The following is a 22563-nucleotide window of genomic DNA, read 5'->3' on the forward strand; positions in this document are numbered from 1 at the left end:
AAACTATGGCAGCATAGGTATTCCCTGTACTAAGCACAATTCAGCAGGAACAGCCCCTAAGTTTGCTCATAGTCTGTACAGAGAGATCCCATAAAACTATGGCAGCATAGGTATTCCCTGTACTAAGTAGGGATGTACCGAATCCTTCTGTCCGGCCGAACCGAATCTGAATCCTAATTTGCATTTGCAGGCGGAGAGGGAAATTACGTTACTTTTTGTCACAAAACAAGGAAGTAAAAAATTTTTTCCCTTCCCACCCCTTATTTGCACATGCAAATTAGGATTCGGATTCGGTTCGGTATTCGGCCGAATCCTTTGTGAAGGATTCGTGGGTTCGGGCCGAATTCAAAATAGTAGATTCAGTGCATCCCTAGTACTAAGCACAATTCAGCAGGAACAGCCCTAAGTTTGCTCATAGACAAATAATTCAGAAACTATAACAAATAAATAATGAAGCCGAATTGAAAAGATGATTAGAATTGGCTATTCTATAACAAAAGTTTACTGAAAGGTGAACCACCCGTGATGGGCTTTATTAAAGCTGTAAGTTACTCGGGGGTTATTTTGTAAGAGACGAGGCACCTAATAGTGATGGGACACTTTCCCTTGGGCTCAATGGGCAGTTCATTAGGGCTGGTGTTGCCGTAGTGACGGCTCATGAAACATTAACTGGTCCTTTGTTCAATTAAAGGCACGGGAGTGAGTGACTCAGTAGCCCATTATTATATGTGCCCCTCCCTGTGTGACTGATGCCCCTGTCACATTCCCCTGCTCTTTCTCCTCATTCTCCCAAAGTAAAAAGACTTAATAAAGGGGAAGTTAAATCATTACAAATAAACATTCCCATATTTTAGGCGTCGGTTCATTGTGGCGCCACCTGCTGGGGAAAAGCACTTTGTGCAACATGTGAATCCTCTGCACTTTATTAGGCTGGGGGTTAAATAGACATTGATCTGAGGGAGAACCGACAGTGATAAGCCCTGATACAATGGATCACTCCAGCTCTGCTCCTATTGGCTACTCAATCCCATAGGGCAAATATTGGACGCACCATGCAAAGCATTGTGGGAACTGACATCACTTACATTGTTTCACGAGTCAGAGACAGCAGTGCAACGAGACAGACGTTACTTTTGCCCCAGGGACAATCGCTGGATTGTGATTCCCTGAACATTAACCCCACGCTGACTGGCACAGTGTGAATGAGGCCCCAGCTGCTTCATTAACCAGACTCACTATTAATCATGATCAGTACTGAGTATTACAGATGGACGCCGTGCTACATTTATTCGCGACATTTCCCTCTCACCAGCCTGTGCCAACTCTTATAGTTTCACGTAGAATCCAGATCTGTCAGTGTCAGTTATAATGTTATATAAATGCAGGGCCTTTAGTGCCTTCATCTCATTCCCCATGGCCGTGCCTAATATATATATATATATATATAAATATATAGTGTAGGGTTGTCAACCTATATATAGTATTTCTCATTCCCCATGGCCGTGCCTAATATATACCGTATATATATATATATATAGTGTAGGCTTGTCACCTCACCCCTTCAAAAACTTATGGAATCCCCAGCCTGGATGGCTAATTAGCATTTCCTTAAGATGCATGCTGCAGACTGACCTGATTTATGTGCAGCCATGCAGCATGCATCTAAATGAATAGCTAATTAGTAGTGATGGGCAAATTTGTCCCGTTTCAACAAAAAAATACGAAAATTCGAAAATGCAAAACTCGCAAAATGAAGTTAAAGTCAATAGGCATCCAAATACTGTTGTTGCGTATCGACTATTCCGAACGCACATCCAAACAATTTTGCCGGTGGAATACGGAAATTCCCCGCTAATTAGCCATGCAGACTGTGGATTCCATATGGTTTTAAGAGGGTGAGGTGGTAACCCTACACTATATATATATATATATAGTGAATAAAGTACCCCCTCTTGTAAAATATAGGGATATTATAAGTTACCGAGGAGTTTCATGACCATATAAAAGTACGAGGCTGAAGGCCGAGTTATACAGGTCATGGAACTCCGAGGTAACTTCTAATATCCTCATATTTTACAACTGGGGGGACTTTATTTATTATAATACACAAGTTTTAATGAGTCATGTGACAGAAATGACATCACTACTCACCGTTTATAACTGATGACATCACTACTCACCGTTTATAAGGATATAATTTACAAGATATTCATGGCTTTTGTGTATTATATGTATATATATATATATACTCTCTATATTCAGTAAAGAGGCACGGGCCCATTTCTGAGAGATTCACAGAACCAGCGAGTGAGTCGGATCCAGTCTCTGGTGTAACTGACAGTCCAATATAAAAGCAAATTCCTGCCCAGTCTCCCAGATACACAAAGTGATTACTCAGGGCTCAGAGAGAGAATTAAATAAATAATGTGCCGAGTCCTGTTTAATAATAATAAATGATTTAACTAGTGATGAGCCAATAAATTTGCCAGGCGTCAATTAGCGGCTAATCTCCGTGCTTCGCCGCGGGCCAATAAATTAGCGAAACTCCCGCAAAAATTCTCTGGTGTAAATTCGCCAGCGTTGGAAAAGTCGCTTGCATAAAAATCATCGCGCATCGACACTATTCAGAGGCCGATTGACTTTAATGCCGGCGCGAATTAACACCGGCATCGAAATTTTGCGTTTTGCACATTTTTCACCATTTCGTGATTTCGCGGGAAATTCACTCATTTTTAGGCGAAAAACGGGATAAATTCACCAATCACTTGTTTTAAGTCATTTGTGCAGCAAACTGACCATTGTGAGACAGAACCCCTGGGATCCGACACCTCCCTGTCTGTATAAGGGCAACGGGTGCAGCAATTTCCAGCTCCCAGGTCATGATCATGTGACAGTCACTTGAGATCATTTACAGGCTGCACATAAAGCCGTTTAGTCTGCAGCGTGCCTCTGAATTATTTGCTAATGCAGAATGTGGATTCTATTCCAGTGCATTGTCATGAGCCCCAATATCATTATCATCCAGATAACAGTAACGACCCTTTTGTTAAAAGTCAAATCTATTCCATTTCCAGTTGTTCAACTGCATTTGCCAACATCCTCCAGCCACACCCACTCCTGTAACTACCAATAGGACGTGATGAGGCAGCAATCTGGCCCCTGTGATTGGCTGTACCTGTAGAGTCATAGATGGGTTCGTTTATAATAGAAATGATTTAGTGAACAAAAGAATGTAACAGATGTCTATAAACTGCAGCAATATATATACACACACACACATATATATATATATTTGTCTATATGTATTTTGTGGTCACAGCCTCATTGCACCCCCGCCTAATGGTTTTAAAAATTAGTGGTGAGCAAAACTTTCCCTTGTTTGTTATAGTTATACAGGAGCAGTGACCAGCTCTATGTTGTAGCTCCCACCCTTCCCAGCTATAGTCAGGTGATCCCAATGGTGGCCAATAAAAGGGCAGCCAAGTTTGGGAGTTTTACTTTGAAAGCAGCAAGTAAGTTGCAGGTAAAACGTATTCGTCCCTTTTATAAAATGTATAATGAAGCAATAGAATTCTTAATGAATCAGATGAAAATTGAGCATAGGACTGGCCAGATATGGGATGAGTGTGACGTAGTTGTTCAGCTTAAATATATTGCAATATATGGACAAACAATCCCTGTGTTGTTTAAAGGGTAAGGCATTTTTCAGTAGCAGTATGCACAAAATGTCTCTGTCTTAAATATATTGATAATGGGTTGAGTGCAGACGAATCTTGTATTTGACTATATGTATTATATATATATATATACTGGGGATTATTTATAAACATTGGGCTAATTTGCACCTGGGCAGTAACCTATGGCAACCAGATAAAAAATCAGATAATTGCTTTCAGTCTTCAACCTACAGCTGGCTGAAAAAAATTCAATGTCATAGAATGGCCAACTCTAAGCAACTTTTCAATTGGTCTTCATTATTTATTTTTTTATAGTTTTTTGAATTATTCGCCTTCTTCTTCTGAGTCTTTCCAAGTTTCAAATGGGGGGTCACTGACCCCATCTAAAAAAAACAAATGCTCTGTAAGGCTACAAATATATTATTAATGATACTTTGTATTCCTCATCTTTCTATTCAGGCCTCTCCTATTCATATTCCAGTCTCTTATTCACGTCAAGGCATGGTTGCTAGGGGAATTTGGGCCCTAGCAACCCGATAGCTGAAACTGCAAACTGAAGAGCTGCTGAATAAAAACTCAAAAACCCCAAATAGTAAAACATTAAAACCAATTGCAAATTGTCATCACTCTCTACATCCTACTGACAGTTAATTTAAAGGTGGAATTAAAGGGGTGCAATCATTGCAGTGGGTAAAGTAAATTATTTTCTGCCCCCGAAACAAACACTGGCCAGTCAGGGATCAGCTATTGCACAACTACAGTTCTTTAGAGGATGCTGGGAGTTATTGCTGGGAGTTATTGTTGATCTTTCCTAGTAACAAGGCCCTGGATGCTTTAGTGGCTGTGAATGGCCTCACATAATTCTCATCCCGCAGCTCATTATTATTCTGTTATTTATTCAGCTTTAAATATTTCACCTGTGAGGCCCCTCTTCCCTGTCGCTCCTGCAGGATCAAGTCAAACAGCAGCTGCTCTTGTGGCTTTTACTAGTCCTTAATAACCTTATTAACATCTACTGTATATGATTCATTTATATTATTCATACTAATTGTACCCCAAACCTTTCTTATTTCCAGGGGTGTAACTACAGAGGAAGCAGACCCCGCGGCTGCACAAGGAATTGGGGGCCCCATGAGACCCTAATTAATGTGCCATTTCAAAGTATATTGGTAAAACGGGACAACCTGTGGATATAATGGGGACCCTTAAATGAATTTGCTGTGGGGCCCAGTATCTTCCAGTTACATCACTGGTTATTTCCTCTCTGCTCATATAATGGAATTGTTACACAGAATTGATATCAGAAGCCATTGCCCCTGGGGATAGTCTACTTCTTGTGTTCTGATCCCCAAGTGATGACCTACAGGAACCTCGGGAAACAAAATGTAAAATGTACCAATTGCAATTGAAACATATTATCAGTATATTGTCAGTATATTCAGGTGCCCATCATTGGGTTATGGTGATCCTTTAGTTCCTTGGCATAACGGAGTCAAAAACAGCTAAAAAACAATATATAGCCCAACCCTGTCAAAACTCCAGATGGAATTCCCCAGGCCCTCACTTAATCTGACCATAAACATAAAAATCTTTCACTGATAGGCTCATCTTGAGGCGGGACTAGTGATGGGCGAATAAATTCGATATCACGAATTCGCTGCAAATTTCCACATTTCGCCGGTGGCCGGGAATAAAACAATTTTGGATGCGCGTCCGAAAAATCGATTGCGTCAAAATCACCAACACTATTCGGACGCCCATTTACTTTAACGCCAGCGTCAAAATTGACTTTTCGGATGCATGTCCAAAATTGGACACGGGCACCAATTTTCAAGTTTCACGATTTTTTTCGTGAATTTTTCACTGTTTCGCTAATTTCTCTGCGAAGCGAAACGGGAGAAATTCGCCCATCACTAGGTGCGACCAATCGGCTGGACCAATCAGTTGGCCAATGATCGGATCATAATTGCTGCTGTGCAGGGCAACAGATTAACGACTTTATCAGTAGAAAATCAAACCTGAATGACCAATATCAGGCCGAGATCACACATTCAGGTCCATCTTATTGCACCATACAAGGGCCAATGAGCTGCCAACTCAGTCCAGAAGGAAGATTGGCCTGTGTAAGGCCACCGTAACTCCATAGAAAGAGTTAATTCACATTTAACACTTACAAGTGAAAAGCAGGAGCCTGTTGTGTGGATTCTGCTGCCTCCACCTCTCTCTCTGTAATCACATCACGCACAAAAACCCCTCAAACACAAGACATTGCTCTTCAATTTGTATTCAGTTGTGGCCTCCAGAGAGCAGTAATGCAAGCCATGCGCAAGTGAAAATAAAGGGCAACTGCAGACTCATTTATTATTTATCTGGATTCAGCTGCACCGCTCTGCCATCCATGTCTCCAAGCCCTGGGCCATATCAGAACTGATCAGAACAATCATTTTGAGGAGAACATCTCACAACTAGTTCTACTCTCTGTCTCCCCTGCAGGGTCAGACTGGTGAAAACTCCCGGGTTTCTCCGTCGTATTACATTCTCCATAAGTGATCAGAAGGAGAAGAGCAAAACAAAATTCCAGGGAAACAAATGAAGGGAAAGGAGAAGACCGATTGGGAGACAAGAGTAGAAAGAAAGTAAAGACAATAGGAAAGAAGACAATGGACAAATTAGAAATGAGAGACATTGCAGAACTAAAGAGAAAAAAGGAAGAGCAAGAGAATAGTTTGAGGGAAGTTCTAAGATACTATGGTGGGTTCCTACCACCCAAATCTGGCCCTGTCCTTTGGTTGATAGAGGAAAGATACAGGAGGGCACCAGGGAATAGTCCCAACCTGTAATCAAAAACAATAGAACTATGTTCTCCATCAATGTTGAGATAGTGACCATGGGCTGTGGCCTCATGTAGAAGAACCTTATGGATTGTGGCTGAATAATGGACAACCCTTTGGTCTGTGTGAAGCCTTGACTTCCTATGGGAACTCCCTTGCATCCTTGGAGCCAAAGGGAATTCTCAGCCCTAAAATGTGTTTTTGGGTTAAAGACAACCTGCACTGGAGGAGACTGACGGTCTATTGGCAGAGACACAATATATGAAACTGGAACCTCCATTGCAACCAGAAGTAACAGAAGACTCGTGTCAATAGGATCCAACAACTCATGGTTCTTTACCTCATCAAAGCGGGCCTCATCCTCACAGTTCTCCAGCACCCGAGTGTAGAACGACAGCCCTGGAACGACACAATAAAACGCGTCAATGGGATGTTGGGGGAGGGGTTAAAGAGTTTTGGAAATTGTTCTGATAAAATGTTTAGTTCATGATCACGTGATCACCATTACCTTAGTGACCAGAGTTATAATTAGATGTATCAGATATATATATATATATACACTCCACCCACACGTTATACTCCCCCGCATATAGAGTCGTTAAAGGAATAACCTGGGTGACCCTAGACCCTAAACCTTGTGTTTAATTTGTATTATTTGCACTATGTTTGTACTGGAATGTTATCCATAGATCAGCAGAGGACATTAAAGGGCCGGGGAAGCAATACCTCCCTATTATACGTGTATATGCAATTAAGGAGACTTGTGCACATAGAGCGGATGCAATCACACATTAGTTGCCTGTTTGTGGGAAGATCATCATTAATTCTAGGTTTTATGTGGCCTTTAGTCTTATCCTTGCAGCACATTTTCCCTTTCAGCTTTGTTACTCCCCCATGTATTTCCCCAGGTAATTAATAGGAAGCATTGCCGGAGCTCAGTGATCAGGGAAGGAGGAACCGCAAAGCAAATCAGTTCAGGGAAGCGGCAGTCACTCCTCTGTTTCTGCATAAAATAATGGGCAGTTTTATGTCCCCGGCTTCATTAGTAAAAATGTTCCATGACACCGGCCATTCCATTCTAGGAGCATCTTCACTTGTCACACACTGGGAATCCTACTGTCATTATTCCCAACAGCAGCCGTAGAGCAGGCCATGGGGCCACTGTCAATTCCTGAAAAAAATCCTTTCAAAAGAAAAGAAATACTGGCGCCTATAGTTACTCTATACAGAGATTCAACCAATCCTAAAATGTGGCATTTGGTATGGCATAATTATATATCTAAATCTTGCATAGCCTCTAATATGACTTCAGCACTACTCCTGCTACAACTATAGTTTTTTTGGGCAGCCTCTAATATGGCTTGGCCCAAGTCATATTAGAGGCTACCCAAGACAACAGCAGATGTAGCCAGAGTTATAACCAAGTCACATTAGAGGCTGCCCGAAATAACTACAGATGTAGCCAGAGTTGTGCTCAAGTCATATTAGAGGCTATGCAAGACAACTACAGATGTAGCCAGAGTATAACCAAGTCATATTAGAGGCTACCCAAGACAACAGCAGATGTAGCCAGAGTTATAACCAAGTCACATTAGAGGCTGCCCGAAATAACTACAGATGTAGCCAGAGTTGTGCTCAAGTCATATTAGAGGCTATGCAAGACAACTACAGATGTAGCCAGAGTATAACCAAGTCATATTAGAGGCTGCCCAAAAAAACTACAGGTGTAGCCAGAATACAACCTAGTCATATTGGAGGCTATGCAAGACACCTACAGATGTAACCAGTATTATGCCCATATTAGAGGCTGTTCAAAAAACTACAGATGTAGCCAGAGTTATGCCAAAGTCATATTAGAGGCTACCCAAGACACCTACAGTTGTAGCCAAAGTTATACCCAAGTCATATTAGAGGCTGCCCAAAAAAACTACAGGTGTAGCCAGAATACAACCAAGTGATATTAAAGGCTATGCAAGACAACTACAGAGGCAACCAGAGTATAACCAAGTCATATTAGAGGCTATCCAAGACACCTACAGATGTAGCCAGTATTATGCCCATATTAGAGGCTGTCCAAAAAACTACAGATGTAGCCAGAGTTATGCCAAAGTCATATTAGAGGCTACCCAAGACAACTACAGATGTAGCCAGAGTTATACCCAAGTCATAGTAGAGGCTGCTCAAAAAAACTACAGGTGTAGCCAGAGTACAACCAAGTCATGTTAGAGGCTATGCAAGACAACTACAGATGTAGCCAGAGTATAAACAAGTCAAATTAGAGGCTATGCAAGACAACTATAAATGCAGTCAGAGTTATGTCCAAGTGATAATAGAGGTGATCCAAGACAACAACAGATGTAGCCAGAAGTTGTCTTTCATAGCCTCTAATATGACTTGGTTATATTCTGGCTACATTAGTAGTTTATTTTGGTCAGCCTCTAATATGACTTTGGCATAATTCTGGCTACATCTGTAGGTGTCTTGGGTAGCCTCTAATATGACTTGAGCACAACTCTGGCAACATCTGTAGTTTTTTGGGCAGCCTCTAATATGACTTGGACATAATTCTGACCTTATTTTTGTGGACAGCTTCTGAATGACTTAGATATAATTCTGGCTACATCTGTAGTTGTCTTGGGCAGCCTTTACTAGCAACGTAGGGGGTTCTTCACAGTGAGGACAGTGAGGTTGGGGAATGCACTGCCGGGTGATGATTCAGTTAATGACTATAAGAGGGACTTGGATGATTTCTTGGACAGACATAATACAAAGGCTATTGTGATACTAAACTCTATAATTAGTATAGATATGGGTATATAGAATTTATGTGACAGTAGGGAGGGGTGTGTGTATGGGGCTGGGTTTTCTTTTGGAGGGGTTGGACTTGATGGACTTTGTCTTTTTTCAACCCGATTTAACTATGTAACTATGTAACTACTATGACTTGGGCATACTTATGGCTACCTCTGTAGATGCCTTGGTAGGCTCTAATAGGACTTGGACATAACTCTTGCTCCATGTGTAGTTTTTTCCGACAGCCTCTAATATGACTTGGGCAGAACTCTGGCTACATATAAAACTATCTGGGGTACCTTCTCCAATCAATACAATGTTGCCTTCTTGCTCTGCTACCCCTGCTCTTTCCCACCCTTCCTATCAATATTTGCTACTTCTGAGGCCCCACGGTACACAGGGCTATTCTGATCCCCTTTAGAATTCTGTGGATAGGATTCTTGGTGTAGAAGTTGTGTATCAGTGTGGCAGCTCCACAGTGTATCCAAGGGTAACCAATAAACATTGTGAACCCCAGAAGCCCTGCTATATTAACCTAGTAAACAATGTGCAAATCAATAGAGAGAGATGAGTTCAATCAGCCTTTAGAGGAACAATTACCCGGCTCTGAAAAAGTCACTGTAAAACAGACGGTTTGAGAATGAACCGATCTGACTCCACTGCGGAGCCCCGAGGGTTCAGCCAACGTGAGAGCGATTGTGACATCCATTAATAGTGTTGTGTCACGCTCCCCCCGTGGCGCAGGGAGAAATTGGTAGAATCCTAAATTGATGGTTCTCTTGTGAGACATAAAGGATGAAACAGGAGGGAGGCAAATAAACAGCGAATGGAGCAGATGATTCAACGTTAAGACTTTGTAACAAAACCTGGCGCTTTAACGGGATATTATCATTATTTCCTCTGATCCAATTCTATAGTGACTGGTAACTGCTGTGTCCTTTTCTGCTGGAGTTTCAGCCGCACAACCCTACACATTGCATTTCCCTTGATTCCCTATATAAACTCAAAGCTTTGGGGTACCCCTAATGTGGGGGGCAGAGATTTCAGCAAAGCCATGCAAGTACATTCCCATAGGACTCGCCAGGTAAAGACTATTTAAAGCGGTATGATTTAAGGTGCCCACCAAGCTTTCAGTTTGCAGAAGGTTATTGTCTGGGACCTCCATTGCATAATATTACAAAGTGATCCATTGGCCAAATTGTAGACAATGAGTGACAGTGCTTAGATCTATGATCTATGATATCAAGGTTTTCTAACTATGCTTTGTTATTATTGGCCAATTTCTGAGCAACCACAGACAGGTAGTGACAAGCATAGGTAGGTAGAACCTAGAAGAACTAGCCCAGACAGGTTATTACAAGCACAGGTAAGTAGAAACCAGCAGAGCTAGCCCAGACAGGTAGTGACAAGCACAGGTAGGTAGAACCTAGAAGAACTGGCCCAGACAGGTTTTTACAAGCACAGGTAAGTAGAAACCAGCAGAGCTAGCCCAGACAGGTAGTGACAAGTACAGGTAGGTAGAACCTAGAAGAACTGGCCCAGACAGGTATTTACAAGCACAGGTAAGTAGAAACCAGCAGAGCTAGCCCAGACAGGTAGTGACAAGTACAGGTAGGTAGAACCTAGAAGAACTGGCCCAGACAGGTATTTACAAGCACAGGTAAGTAGAAACCAGCAGAGCTAGCCCAGACAGGTAGTGACAAGCACAGGTAGGTAGAACCTAGAAGAACTGGCCCAGACAGGTTTTTACAAGCACAGGTAAGTAGAAACCAGCAGAGCTAGCCCAGACAGGTAGTGACAAGTACAGGTAGGTAGAACCTAGAAGAACTGGCCCAGACAGGTATTTACAAGCACAGGTAAGTAGAAACCAGCAGAGCTAGCCCAGACAGGTAGTGACAAGTACAGGTAGGTAGAACCTAGAAGAACTGGCCCAGACAGGTATTTACAAGCACAGGTAAGTAGAAACCAGCAGAGCTAGCCCAGACAGGTAGTGACAAGTACAGGTAGGTAGAACCTAGAAGAACTGGCCCAGACAGGTATTTACAAGCACAGGTAAGTAGAAACCAGCAGAGCTAGCCCAGACAGGTAGTGACAAGCACAGGTAGGTAGAACCTAGAAGAACTGGCCCAGACAGGTTTTTACAAGCACAGGTAAGTAGAAACCAGCAGAGCTAGCCCAGACAGGTAGTGACAAGTACAGGTAGGTAGAACCTAGAAGAACTGGCCCAGACAGGTATTTACAAGCACAGGTAAGTAGAAACCAGCAGAGCTAGCCCAGACAGGTAGTGACAAGTACAGGTAGGTAGAACCTAGAAGAACTGGCCCAGACAGGTATTTACAAGCACAGGTAAGTAGAAACCAGCAGAGCTAGCCCAGACAGGTAGTGACAAGTACAGGTAGGTAGAACCTAGAAGAACTGGCCCAGACAGGTATTTACAAGCACAGGTAAGTAGAAACCAGCAGAACTAGCCCAGACAGGTAGTGACAAGCACAGGTAAGTAGAAAACAGCAGAACTAGCCCAGACAGGTAGTGACAAGCACAGGTAAGTAGAAACCAGCAGAGCTAGCCCAGACACTTATTGACAAGTACAGGTGGGTAAGAATAAATACAGCTTCAAGTTTACCAAGTCCACTAAGTTCTCCCCTAACACTCTACATAGAAAGACTGAGGTAAGTGAGGGCAGTTGCATGGGAATCACACAAAGCTTGGGGCACACGGGTAACCACTAAAGTAAATATATATCGGAAACACCTGATTGAAGCTCATGTCCAGAGAGATAGATGAGCAGGAAGCCCAGGTAGTGGCTAGTTATCCCATTGCATCCTGGGTAATGAGGTGCAGTTGTGCAGTGACCATCCAATGACTGGCCCGCAAGTCTTTAAGGCTACTGCAAAGGGCTTCCAGCTCTAGAGATAATAAACCCGTGCCACTTTATTAGCCCCGCTTCCCATGTTCCCCATCTGTCTCCCTCAAACTGTACAACTAACAAGTCTCATTATCCTGCCAGGCTGCCCAGAGTCTCTTTACTTTGCCTTTATATCAATCAGCCATTCCTTTGTCCAGCCTAGTAATTAACTGCCTCAACCCCAACCATTGGATTATCCAACCTACTAATTAACTGCCTCAACCCCAACTATTGGATAATCCAACCTACTAATTAACTTCTTCAACCCCAACCATTGGATAATCCAACCTACTAATTAACTTCTTTAACCCCAACCATTGGATAATCCAACCTACTAATTAACTTCTTCAACCCCAACCATTGGATTATCCAACCTACTAATTAACTGCCTCAACCCCAACCATTGGATTATCCAATTTACTAATTTACTGCCTCAACCCCAACCATTGGTTTATCCAGCCTAGTAATTGACTGCCTTAACCCAACCATTGGATAATCCAACCTACTAATTAACTGTCTCAACCCCAACCATTGGATTATCAAACCTACTAATTAACAGCAGGAAGTGGGGAAGCAATAGCAGGAAATGGGGAAGCAATAGCAGGAAGTGGGGAAGCATAAGCAGGAAGTGGGGAAGCATTAGCAGGAAGTGGGAAAGCAATAGCAGGAAATGGGGAAGCAATAGCAGGAAGAGGGAAGCATTAGCAGGAAGTGGGGAAGCATTTGCAGGAAGCGGGGAAGCAATAGCAGGAAGTGGGGAAGCAATAGCAGGAAATGGGGAAGTAATAGCAGGAAGTGGGGAAGCAATAGCAGGAAGTGAGGGAATGTGCCAGGCAGATAAGGGATCGATCTCCACATTTTCCCAAAACCCTTGTCCTCATTCCCCAGTTCCTTACAGACTCCAGCAGCAGATACTGATTGATACAGATCCAGCCTTACACTTATTATTCTGCTGCATCAGCTCCACTCCCCTCCCTCCCTCTCCTCTTCTCCTGTCTCTGTATATAATACGGGGGTGAGTCAGTACAGCAGAGGCAGATGAGGGAGCCCATGTACTGTCAGGCCTGGCACTGAATTAATACAAGGGGGTGTCGTGTGAGCTCAGGGGGGATCATGTTACTCGCACTATTTAATACCTTCACTTATGTTTCTCACAAGCAGCTTCAAAATGAATAATTGAAACTCTCAAGAGATACAGTTTCCTGGTACATGAGTGCGGCTGCGTCTTTACATGAGAATTGTTTGCTATGGGCTACATGAGACTCGCCAAACTGCAACTAACACCACAGTCAGGTGCATAAAGGCAACCGCATCGTTTTATGGGATCTCTCTGTACAGACTATGAGCAAACTTAGGGACTGTTCCTGCTGAATTGTGCTTAGTACAGGGAATACCTATGTGCCATAGTTTTATGGGATCTCTCTGTACAGACTATGAGCAAACTTAGGGACTGTTCCTGCTGAATTGTGCTTAGTACAGGGAATACCTATGCTGCCATAGTTTTATGGGATCTCTCTGTACAGACTATGAGCAAACTTAGGGACTGTTCCTGCTGAATTGTGCTTAGTACAGGGGAATACCTATGTACCATAGTTTTATGGGATCTCTCTGTACAGACTATGAGCAAACTTAGGGACTGTTCCTGCTGAATTGTGCTTAGTACAGGGAATACCTATGTACCATAGTTTTATGGGATCTCTCTGTACAGACTATGAGCAAACTTAGGGGACTGTTCCTGCTGAATTGTGCTTAGTACAGGGGAATACCTATGCTGCCATAGTTTTATGGGATCTCTCTGTACAGACTATGAGCAAACTTAGGGACTGTTCCTGCTGAATTGTGGTTAGTACAGGGGATACCTATGCTGCCATAGTTTTATGGGATCTCTCTGTACAGACTATGAGCAAACTTAGGGACTGTTCCTGCTGAATTGTGCTTAGTACAGGGAATACCTATGCTGCCATAGTTTTATGGGATCTCTCTGTACAGACTATGAGCAAACTTAGGGGACTGTTCCTGCTGAATTGTGCTTAGTACAGGGAATACCTATGCTGCCATAGTTTTATGGGATCTCTCTGTACAGACTATGAGCAAACTTAGGGACTGTTCCTGCTGAATTGTGCTTAGTACAGGGAATACCTATGTTGCCATAGTTTTATGGGATCTCTCTGTACAGACTATGAGCAAACTTAGGGACTGTTCCTGCTGAATTGTGCTTAGTACAGGGAATACCTATGCTGCCATAGTTTTATGGGATCTCTCTGTACAGACTATGAGCAAATTTAGGGGACTGTTCCTGCTGAATTGTGCTTAGTACAGGGAATATCTATACTGCCATAGTTTTATGGGATCTCTCTGTACAGACTATGAGCAAACTTAGGGGACTGTTCCTGCTGAATTATGCTTAGTACAGGGAATACCTATGTACCATAGTTTTATGGGATCTCTCTGTACAGACTATGAGCAAATTTAGGGGACTGTTCCTGCTGAATTGTGCTTAGTACAGGGAATACCTATACTGCCATAGTTTTATGGGATCTCTCTGTACAGACTATGAGCAAATTTAGGGGACTGTTCCTGCTGAATTGTGCTTAGTACAGGGAATACCTATACTGCCATAGTTTTATGGGATCTCTCTGTACAGACTATGAGCAAACTTAGGGACTGTTCCTGCTGAATTGTGCTTAGTACAGGGAATACCTATACTGCCATAGTTTTATGGGATCTCTCTGTACAGACTATGAGCAAACTTAGGGACTGTTCCTGCTGAATTGTGCTTAGTACAGAGGAATACCTATGCTGCCATAGTTTTATGGGATCTCTCTGTACAGACTATGAGCAAACTTAGGGACTGTTCCTGCTGAATTGTGCTTAGTACAGGGAATACCTATACTGCCATAGTTTTATGGGATCTCTCTGTACAGACTATGAGCAAACTTAGGGACTGTTCCTGCTGAATTGTGCTTAGTACAGGGGAATACCTATGCTGCCATAGTTTTATGGGATCTCTCTGTACAGACTATGAGCAAACTTAGGGACTGTTCCTGCTGAATTGTGGTTAGTACAGGGGATACCTATGCTGCCATAGTTTTATGGGATCTCTCTGTACAGACTATGAGCAAACTTAGGGACTGTTCCTGCTGAATTGTGCTTAGTACAGGGAATACCTATGCTGCCATAGTTTTATGGGATCTCTCTGTACAGACTATGAGCAAACTTAGGGGACTGTTCCTGCTGAATTGTGCTTAGTACAGGGAATACCTATGCTGCCATAGTTTTATGGGATCTCTCTGTACAGACTATGAGCAAACTTAGGGACTGTTCCTGCTGAATTGTGCTTAGTACAGGGAATACCTATGTTGCCATAGTTTTATGGGATCTCTCTGTACAGACTATGAGCAAACTTAGGGACTGTTCCTGCTGAATTGTGCTTAGTACAGGGAATACCTATGCTGCCATAGTTTTATGGGATCTCTCTGTACAGACTATGAGCAAATTTAGGGGACTGTTCCTGCTGAATTGTGCTTAGTACAGGGAATATCTATACTGCCATAGTTTTATGGGATCTCTCTGTACAGACTATGAGCAAACTTAGGGGACTGTTCCTGCTGAATTATGCTTAGTACAGGGAATACCTATGTACCATAGTTTTATGGGATCTCTCTGTACAGACTATGAGCAAATTTAGGGGACTGTTCCTGCTGAATTGTGCTTAGTACAGGGAATACCTATACTGCCATAGTTTTATGGGATCTCTCTGTACAGACTATGAGCAAATTTAGGGGACTGTTCCTGCTGAATTGTGCTTAGTACAGGGAATACCTATACTGCCATAGTTTTATGGGATCTCTCTGTACAGACTATGAGCAAACTTAGGGACTGTTCCTGCTGAATTGTGCTTAGTACAGGGAATACCTATACTGCCATAGTTTTATGGGATCTCTCTGTACAGACTATGAGCAAACTTAGGGACTGTTCCTGCTGAATTGTGCTTAGTACAGAGGAATACCTATGCTGCCATAGTTTTATGGGATCTCTCTGTACAGACTATGAGCAAACTTAGGGACTGTTCCTGCTGAATTGTGCTTAGTACAGGGAATACCTATACTGCCATAGTTTTATGGGATCTCTCTGTACAGACTATGAGCAAACTTAGGGACTGTTCCTGCTGAATTGTGCTTAGTACAGGGGAATACCTATGCTGCCATAGTTTTATGGGATCTCTCTGTACAGACTATGAGCAAATTTAGGGGACTGTTCCTGCTGAATTGTGCTTAGTACAGGGAATACCTATACTGCCATAGTTTTATGGGATCTCTCTGTACAGACTATGAGCAAACTTAGGGACTGTTCCTGCTGAATTGTGCTTAGTACAGGGAATACCTATGTTGCCATAGTTTTATGGGATCTCTCTGTACAGACTATGAGCAAACTTAGGGACTGTTCCTGCTGAATTGTGCTTAGTACAGGGAATACCTATGCTGCCATAGTTTTATGGGATCTCTCTGTACAGACTATGAGCAAATTTAGGGGACTGTTCCTGCTGAATTGTGCTTAGTACAGGGAATATCTATACTGCCATAGTTTTATGGGATCTCTCTGTACAGACTATGAGCAAACTTAGGGGACTGTTCCTGCTGAATTATGCTTAGTACAGGGAATACCTATGTACCATAGTTTTATGGGATCTCTCTGTACAGACTATGAGCAAATTTAGGGGACTGTTCCTGCTGAATTGTGCTTAGTACAGGGAATACCTATACTGCCATAGTTTTATGGGATCTCTCTGTACAGACTATGAGCAAATTTAGGGGACTGTTCCTGCTGAATTGTGCTTAGTACAGGGAATACCTATACTGCCATAGTTTTATGGGATCTCTCTGTACAGACTATGAGCAAATTTAGGGGACTGTTCCTGCTGAATTGTGCTTAGTACAGGGAATACCTATACTGCCATAGTTTTATGGGATCTCTCTGTACAGACTATGAGCAAACTTAGGGACTGTTCCTGCTGAATTGTGCTTAGTACAGGGAATACCTATACTGCCATAGTTTTATGGGATCTCTCTGTACAGACTATGAGCAAACTTAGGGACTGTTCCTGCTGAATTGTGCTTAGTACAGAGGAATACCTATGCTGCCATAGTTTTATGGGATCTCTCTGTACAGACTATGAGCAAACTTAGGGACTGTTCCTGCTGAATTGTGCTTAGTACAGGGAATACCTATACTGCCATAGTTTTATGGGATCTCTCTGTACAGACTATGAGCAAACTTAGGGACTGTTCCTGCTGAATTGTGCTTAGTACAGGGAATACCTATACTGCCATAGTTTTATGGGATCTCTCTGTACAGACTATGAGCAAACTTAGGGACTGTTCCTGCTGAATTGTGCTTAGTACAGGGAATACCTATACTGCCATAGTTTTATGGGATCTCTCTGTACAGACTATGAGCAAACTTAGGGACTGTTCCTGCTGAATTGTGCTTAGTACAGGGAATACCTATACTGCCATAGTTTTATGGGATCTCTCTGTACAGACTATGAGCAAACTTAGGGGACTGTTCCTGCTGAATTGTGCTTAGTACAGGGTATACCTATGCTGCCAGGTATATGGATCAGCCACACTAGTAAAATATTTCCTGGTACAGTAATCCATAGTAACCAGCCAGCAGTTAACTAGTCCTTGTTTAGTTACAGTGACACCGGCAAGCACTTGATTGGCTCCCTGACATATATTGAGGTTCAGAGTGTGATCCTGTTGGTTGTGTCTCTTGCACCAGTGGCCCCAGGACAATATTTAGGGGCCCATTGCAGACAGTAGGACTATTCCACCAGTGGGCAGAAGAGGGGAGATATTTTCTTGCCACTGGGCAAATGATGCCTATTGGTCTGACCCAGTTGGGCACAGAATGAGATATTATGAAGATTGGCAAATGTTGCCTTTAGTCTGATCCAGTTCCTCCCATGATTAGTGCAGGGACATCATTAGCTGTCCTAGAAAATTAACCTTAGCCCATTAATAACTAACAAACCCCATAACCCCCCTGATTGGCCTGGGGAATTGCCCCTGCCCCCGTACTGGGGGTGAGAATCCTCGCTGCCCCTAATAATGGAGGGACCTGGGGTAAAATAACCTACAGGGGCCCCACATTTATAATTCAGCCCCCAGATTTTAGTGTCAAGGGACAGTGGGAGTTGTAGTTTAATAGCTGCCCTGATATAAAGTCACCTTCATTCTATACACATCAGCCAACAGCCATAGTTATAGTATAGGAGAACCAATAGGGCCCGCTGTCATGAGAGTAATGCTCAGGGGCCCCACACAGTGGCCCTATAGGGGTATCCGCTGCTCTCCTGCCCCTCTGTCAGTACTGGGCTCCCTGATGAATTGCCAGGGCTAGAGGAACACTGGCCAATAAAGGAGATTTAGTTCCTTAATTCACTTCTGAGTGAGACGTTTTGCTTCTTTCTGTTACTTTGATCGTTACAGGCTGCGGCGCTCACATCTTCCCTGGGAATGTCATTAATTATGAGCCGAGAGAATCCCCCATAATTCCACTCTCCTGCCCAACTACAACACACACATCTCGTTTATGGGATTCCTTTTCCCCCCTCTGTCACTGTAACAATTTAACCCCCAATCCTGTCCACACCAGTAACCCCCAATCCCATGTTAACCCGTAACCCCCAATCATATCCATATCCAGCCCCTGTATCATATCCACACCCACAGTAATGTAATATATAGAGAGTCAGCCCATTGTGAGTTGTAGTTTATATAATAAATTGGGGCCCAGTCCCCTCACCACTATTGGCAGCTCTGACTGTCTCCCCTCATTGTGCCCATCCCCCATGTCTCTGCCTCAACTAACCACTAACTACTACTAACTAACTACCACTAACTAACAACTACTAACTAACTACTACTAATCTTCCCTCATTAACCGGCCGATCCATTAGGTTACACGGCTGGATGGGGAGATCCTGACTGGCTGCAGCTCCTGTAAGTGATACTCAGTACCAGTCTCTCGTGCGTATCATTAACCTTATCCTGCAATGCCCACGACATGTGAATCCAACGGAATAGTGTGAAACTGACAGTCCTGTCTCACTGCCAACTCACTCACTTCCCTTATATACCATCATATTCACTGCCCTCTCTCTACCATCATGCATCCTCTGTACCCCCTACTGTAAATGATAAGGATATTAGAAGTCACTGAGGGGTTGTTCTGTGACCATATAAAGACACAAGGCTGCAGGCTGAGTTATACAGGGAACTCTGAGTATCACTCATGTATTATAAGGGATAATGTACCCCCTACTGTAAATGATAAGGATATTAGAAGTCACTGAAGGGTTCCGAGTACAGGTATGGGACCTGCATTCGAAAATGTTCGGGACCTGGGGGTTTCCGGATAAGAGATCTTTCTGTAATTTGGATCTTCATACCTTAAGTCTACTAGAAAATCATATAAACATTAAATAAACTCAATAGGCTGGTTTTGCTTCCAATAAGGATTAATTATCTCTTAGTTGGGATCAAGTTTATGGGAGATGGTCTTCCCGTAATTTGGAACTTTCTGGATTACAGGTTTCCGGATAAAAGATCCCATACCTCTACCTTGATGCACAGAACATGTTCCCTATTTACTCAGGAGCCAATAGCAGCTCAGCTAATGACACTGTATCCTGATCAGATCCAATAGTAACAGCAGCATAAAGTCCAACATCACCTGTGACTCACAGCATCTTCTCCCTATTGTGATTGATCAGCTTGTAGCCTCATTGTAATTAGCCATCAGGAGGTAATGTAAAGTATTATACACTAATATACAGTATTATACACTAATATACAGTACTATACAGTATTATACACTAATATACAGTATTATACACTAATATACAGTATTTTACACTAATATACAGTACTATACATTAATATACAGTATTGTACACTAATATACAGTATTATACACTAATATACAGTATTTTACACTAATATACAGGAATAAGCAGTAATATACAGTAATATTCTAATACATAGGAATAAGCTGTATTGTACAGTAATATACAGTGACTCACTAATATATAGGAATGAGCACTTATATACAGTAATATACAGTAATATACAGTAAGACTGTTACTTGGATGGGGAGTTACAGTCGTATCACTGCAGTGAGAGCCTCACATTCCCTATCAGCGCATGTTATAATCCTGTAGGGGCATCAGTGGCCACCACATTCCGACCTGTGCCCCCGAGACTCAGCAGCGGCTACAACTGTGACTTTGTTGTGGGAAACTCCATTGTGCCCCTCGTGCCCTGGTGTTTAATAGACTGACAGTAGCAGCAGGCAGTTGGGATGAGAGAGAGTTAAAGAGCCCAAATCCCCCCGTGTGTTACACATGGAAGAACTACAAGTCTCATACACTGCTACACCCAATGACTTTATTTAACCCTCTCACTGCTGATAACCTAGCAACTCCCTGCACCAAAGCTGCACACAAGTTTTCCCACTCAGCCCCCCCATACAATAAATGTACCTCTGAACGTGACTTTGGCGATTCTGTCCCCTCTCCCCCGCAGATCAGTGACAGTCCTGAGATGCACAATGAGGGCCATGCTGGGGCGCTGAGCTCACAATCGAATCCTCGGGGTGAGACTGATGAGCTGCTCTAGTCTCTGCTATTGAGGAGGGGGCCGCTCTGTGTTAATCTCCTCCCCCCTCTGTCACTCATTGAGCTCCACTCTCTGCCCCTTCCCCTCTCCCTCCTATTGCAGCAAATATCAGCCCCCAGCTCCCTCCTCTCAGCCCCTCCATCACCCCAATTGCACAGGGATCACAACAAATAGCCCCCCCCCCCGACACTATGACTTTAGCTCTGCCCATGAGTTGGAACACTCTGCAGCAGGGAAGGGGTTAATGCTGATCCCCAGAGATTCTGCATTTCCCATAGGAGACCAGCGAACATGAGAGTTACAGTTGTGCTACACACAGTGCAGGGAGAGTGTATATAGTGTACAATTGTGTGTATGTATATATATATAGGGGGTCAGGAGAGTGGGACACTGGGGAAGGGGCAGCCACTGGAACACAGGGGGGTTATTTATCAAAATCCAAAAATATCTTTTGTGAAATCCATTCCAGTCAAATCCGTCCGGGTTATTTCCCCTTATTTATCAATACGTTTTTCCCAAAAATTTCCTGTGCCTTGAAAAAATTCAACAAAATCATCAAAAACTGGAATCATGCCAATTTTTCGGATATTCCGCCCGTGAAAACTCACATTTTTCACATTTTTTCCCGGAAAACCCACGAAACCCAGCGCAGATCCGGGATATCTCCCGGAATTCTCCCATTGACTCCCATACAACCTCGGTGCCAGAACGTTGGATCCTGACTTTTTCATAATAAATTCTGAAAAATTCCAGTTTTTTTTTTAACTGAAAATTTGGATTTTAGAGTAAAAAAAACCTCAACATTTTCGAGTTTTTAGCATTCGGACTTTAATATATAATCCCATTATTATCTAGCAAGGCAAGAGGTTATTGAGGCTCTTGGGAAGGGGCTAAAGGTGGCCCTATAGGGGCCCAATCCCATTCCTGATCACCAATCACTGGCCACCCTGCTGTACTGGCCCCTAAAACTTCCTGCCCAATCAATGAAGGAGTCAATACCCACATCACAGAGATATGAGTGGGAATGTTCCAGTCAGTATACACCTATACAGCACTATATAGTATAATGTCCCCTAGTCATGTCAGCAACAGCGCCCCCTGTGTTCATCAAATGGAACCTTCCACTCACTCCATTCCATTAACCCCTTATATAAACTCTGCCTGTGTCCTTGAGCCAATAGGTGGCAGCACTGAGCCAAGGAGATGTTATTGGTTTTATTTAACTCTTCAGCCTCCCTCTAGGAAATGGCCAATCCCGGAGTCGCAGCGACTCTGAACCAATGAAATGAGACTGAAGGAAAAGGTCACGTTACAAATGAGATGGAAATAAAACAAAGAATTATGAGCTGAATTCTCCAAGAAGGGAAAAAAAGAGAATTTTTTTAACAAATATTAATTTTTGTGCCAGTCCTTGTCTGCAATGAGACATTAGTAATATTTCACCTTCACAAACAGTATAAAGAAATAATAACTGCTCTCCAACACATTGTTACTAACGTCTGTCCCATAGCAACTGTTACAACTGAAATAAATAGAGACCAGTAGTTGATCAGTTTGGGGGGGTGTCTTGTTCTTGAGCTGGGGGTGTGCACCTCTCCCCGCCACTCAGTGTGTGTTTATGTGGGGGCTCAGTGTGTTTATATGGGGGCTCAGTGCTACTTTGTTACATTACA

The 22563-nt window shown here is 42.9% G+C and overlaps 1 protein-coding gene across 12 annotated transcripts in view; it reads right to left on the bottom strand.

The window, feature by feature from the left end:
- otof.S (otoferlin S homeolog) overlaps positions 1-20975 on the bottom strand; it is an 89808-nt gene extending 68833 nt beyond the window's left edge. For 5 of the 12 annotated variants that reach the window (XR_005961677.1, XM_041565145.1, XM_041565149.1 and 2 more), the window contains exons 1-2: positions 20755-20973; positions 6849-6907 (exon numbers count right to left, since the gene is read on the bottom strand). Coding sequence is in view for 11 of the 12 variants with exons in the window: in XM_041565145.1 (XP_041421079.1) it covers positions 6849-6907; positions 20755-20833 (138 nt within the window). In the remaining variant the exon portion in view is untranslated. Of the gene's footprint in view, positions 1-6848; positions 6908-20754 lie in introns of all 12 variants that reach the window. The other 7 variants (XM_041565146.1, XM_041565142.1, XM_041565140.1 and 4 more) reach the window with 3 other exon arrangements.
- Between the last annotated feature and the right edge of the window lie 1588 nt (positions 20976-22563).

The sequence above is a fragment of the Xenopus laevis genome, chromosome 5S (genome assembly GCF_017654675.1).
Source record: "Xenopus laevis strain J_2021 chromosome 5S, Xenopus_laevis_v10.1, whole genome shotgun sequence".
Classification (NCBI taxonomy): domain Eukaryota; kingdom Metazoa; phylum Chordata; class Amphibia; order Anura; family Pipidae; genus Xenopus; species Xenopus laevis.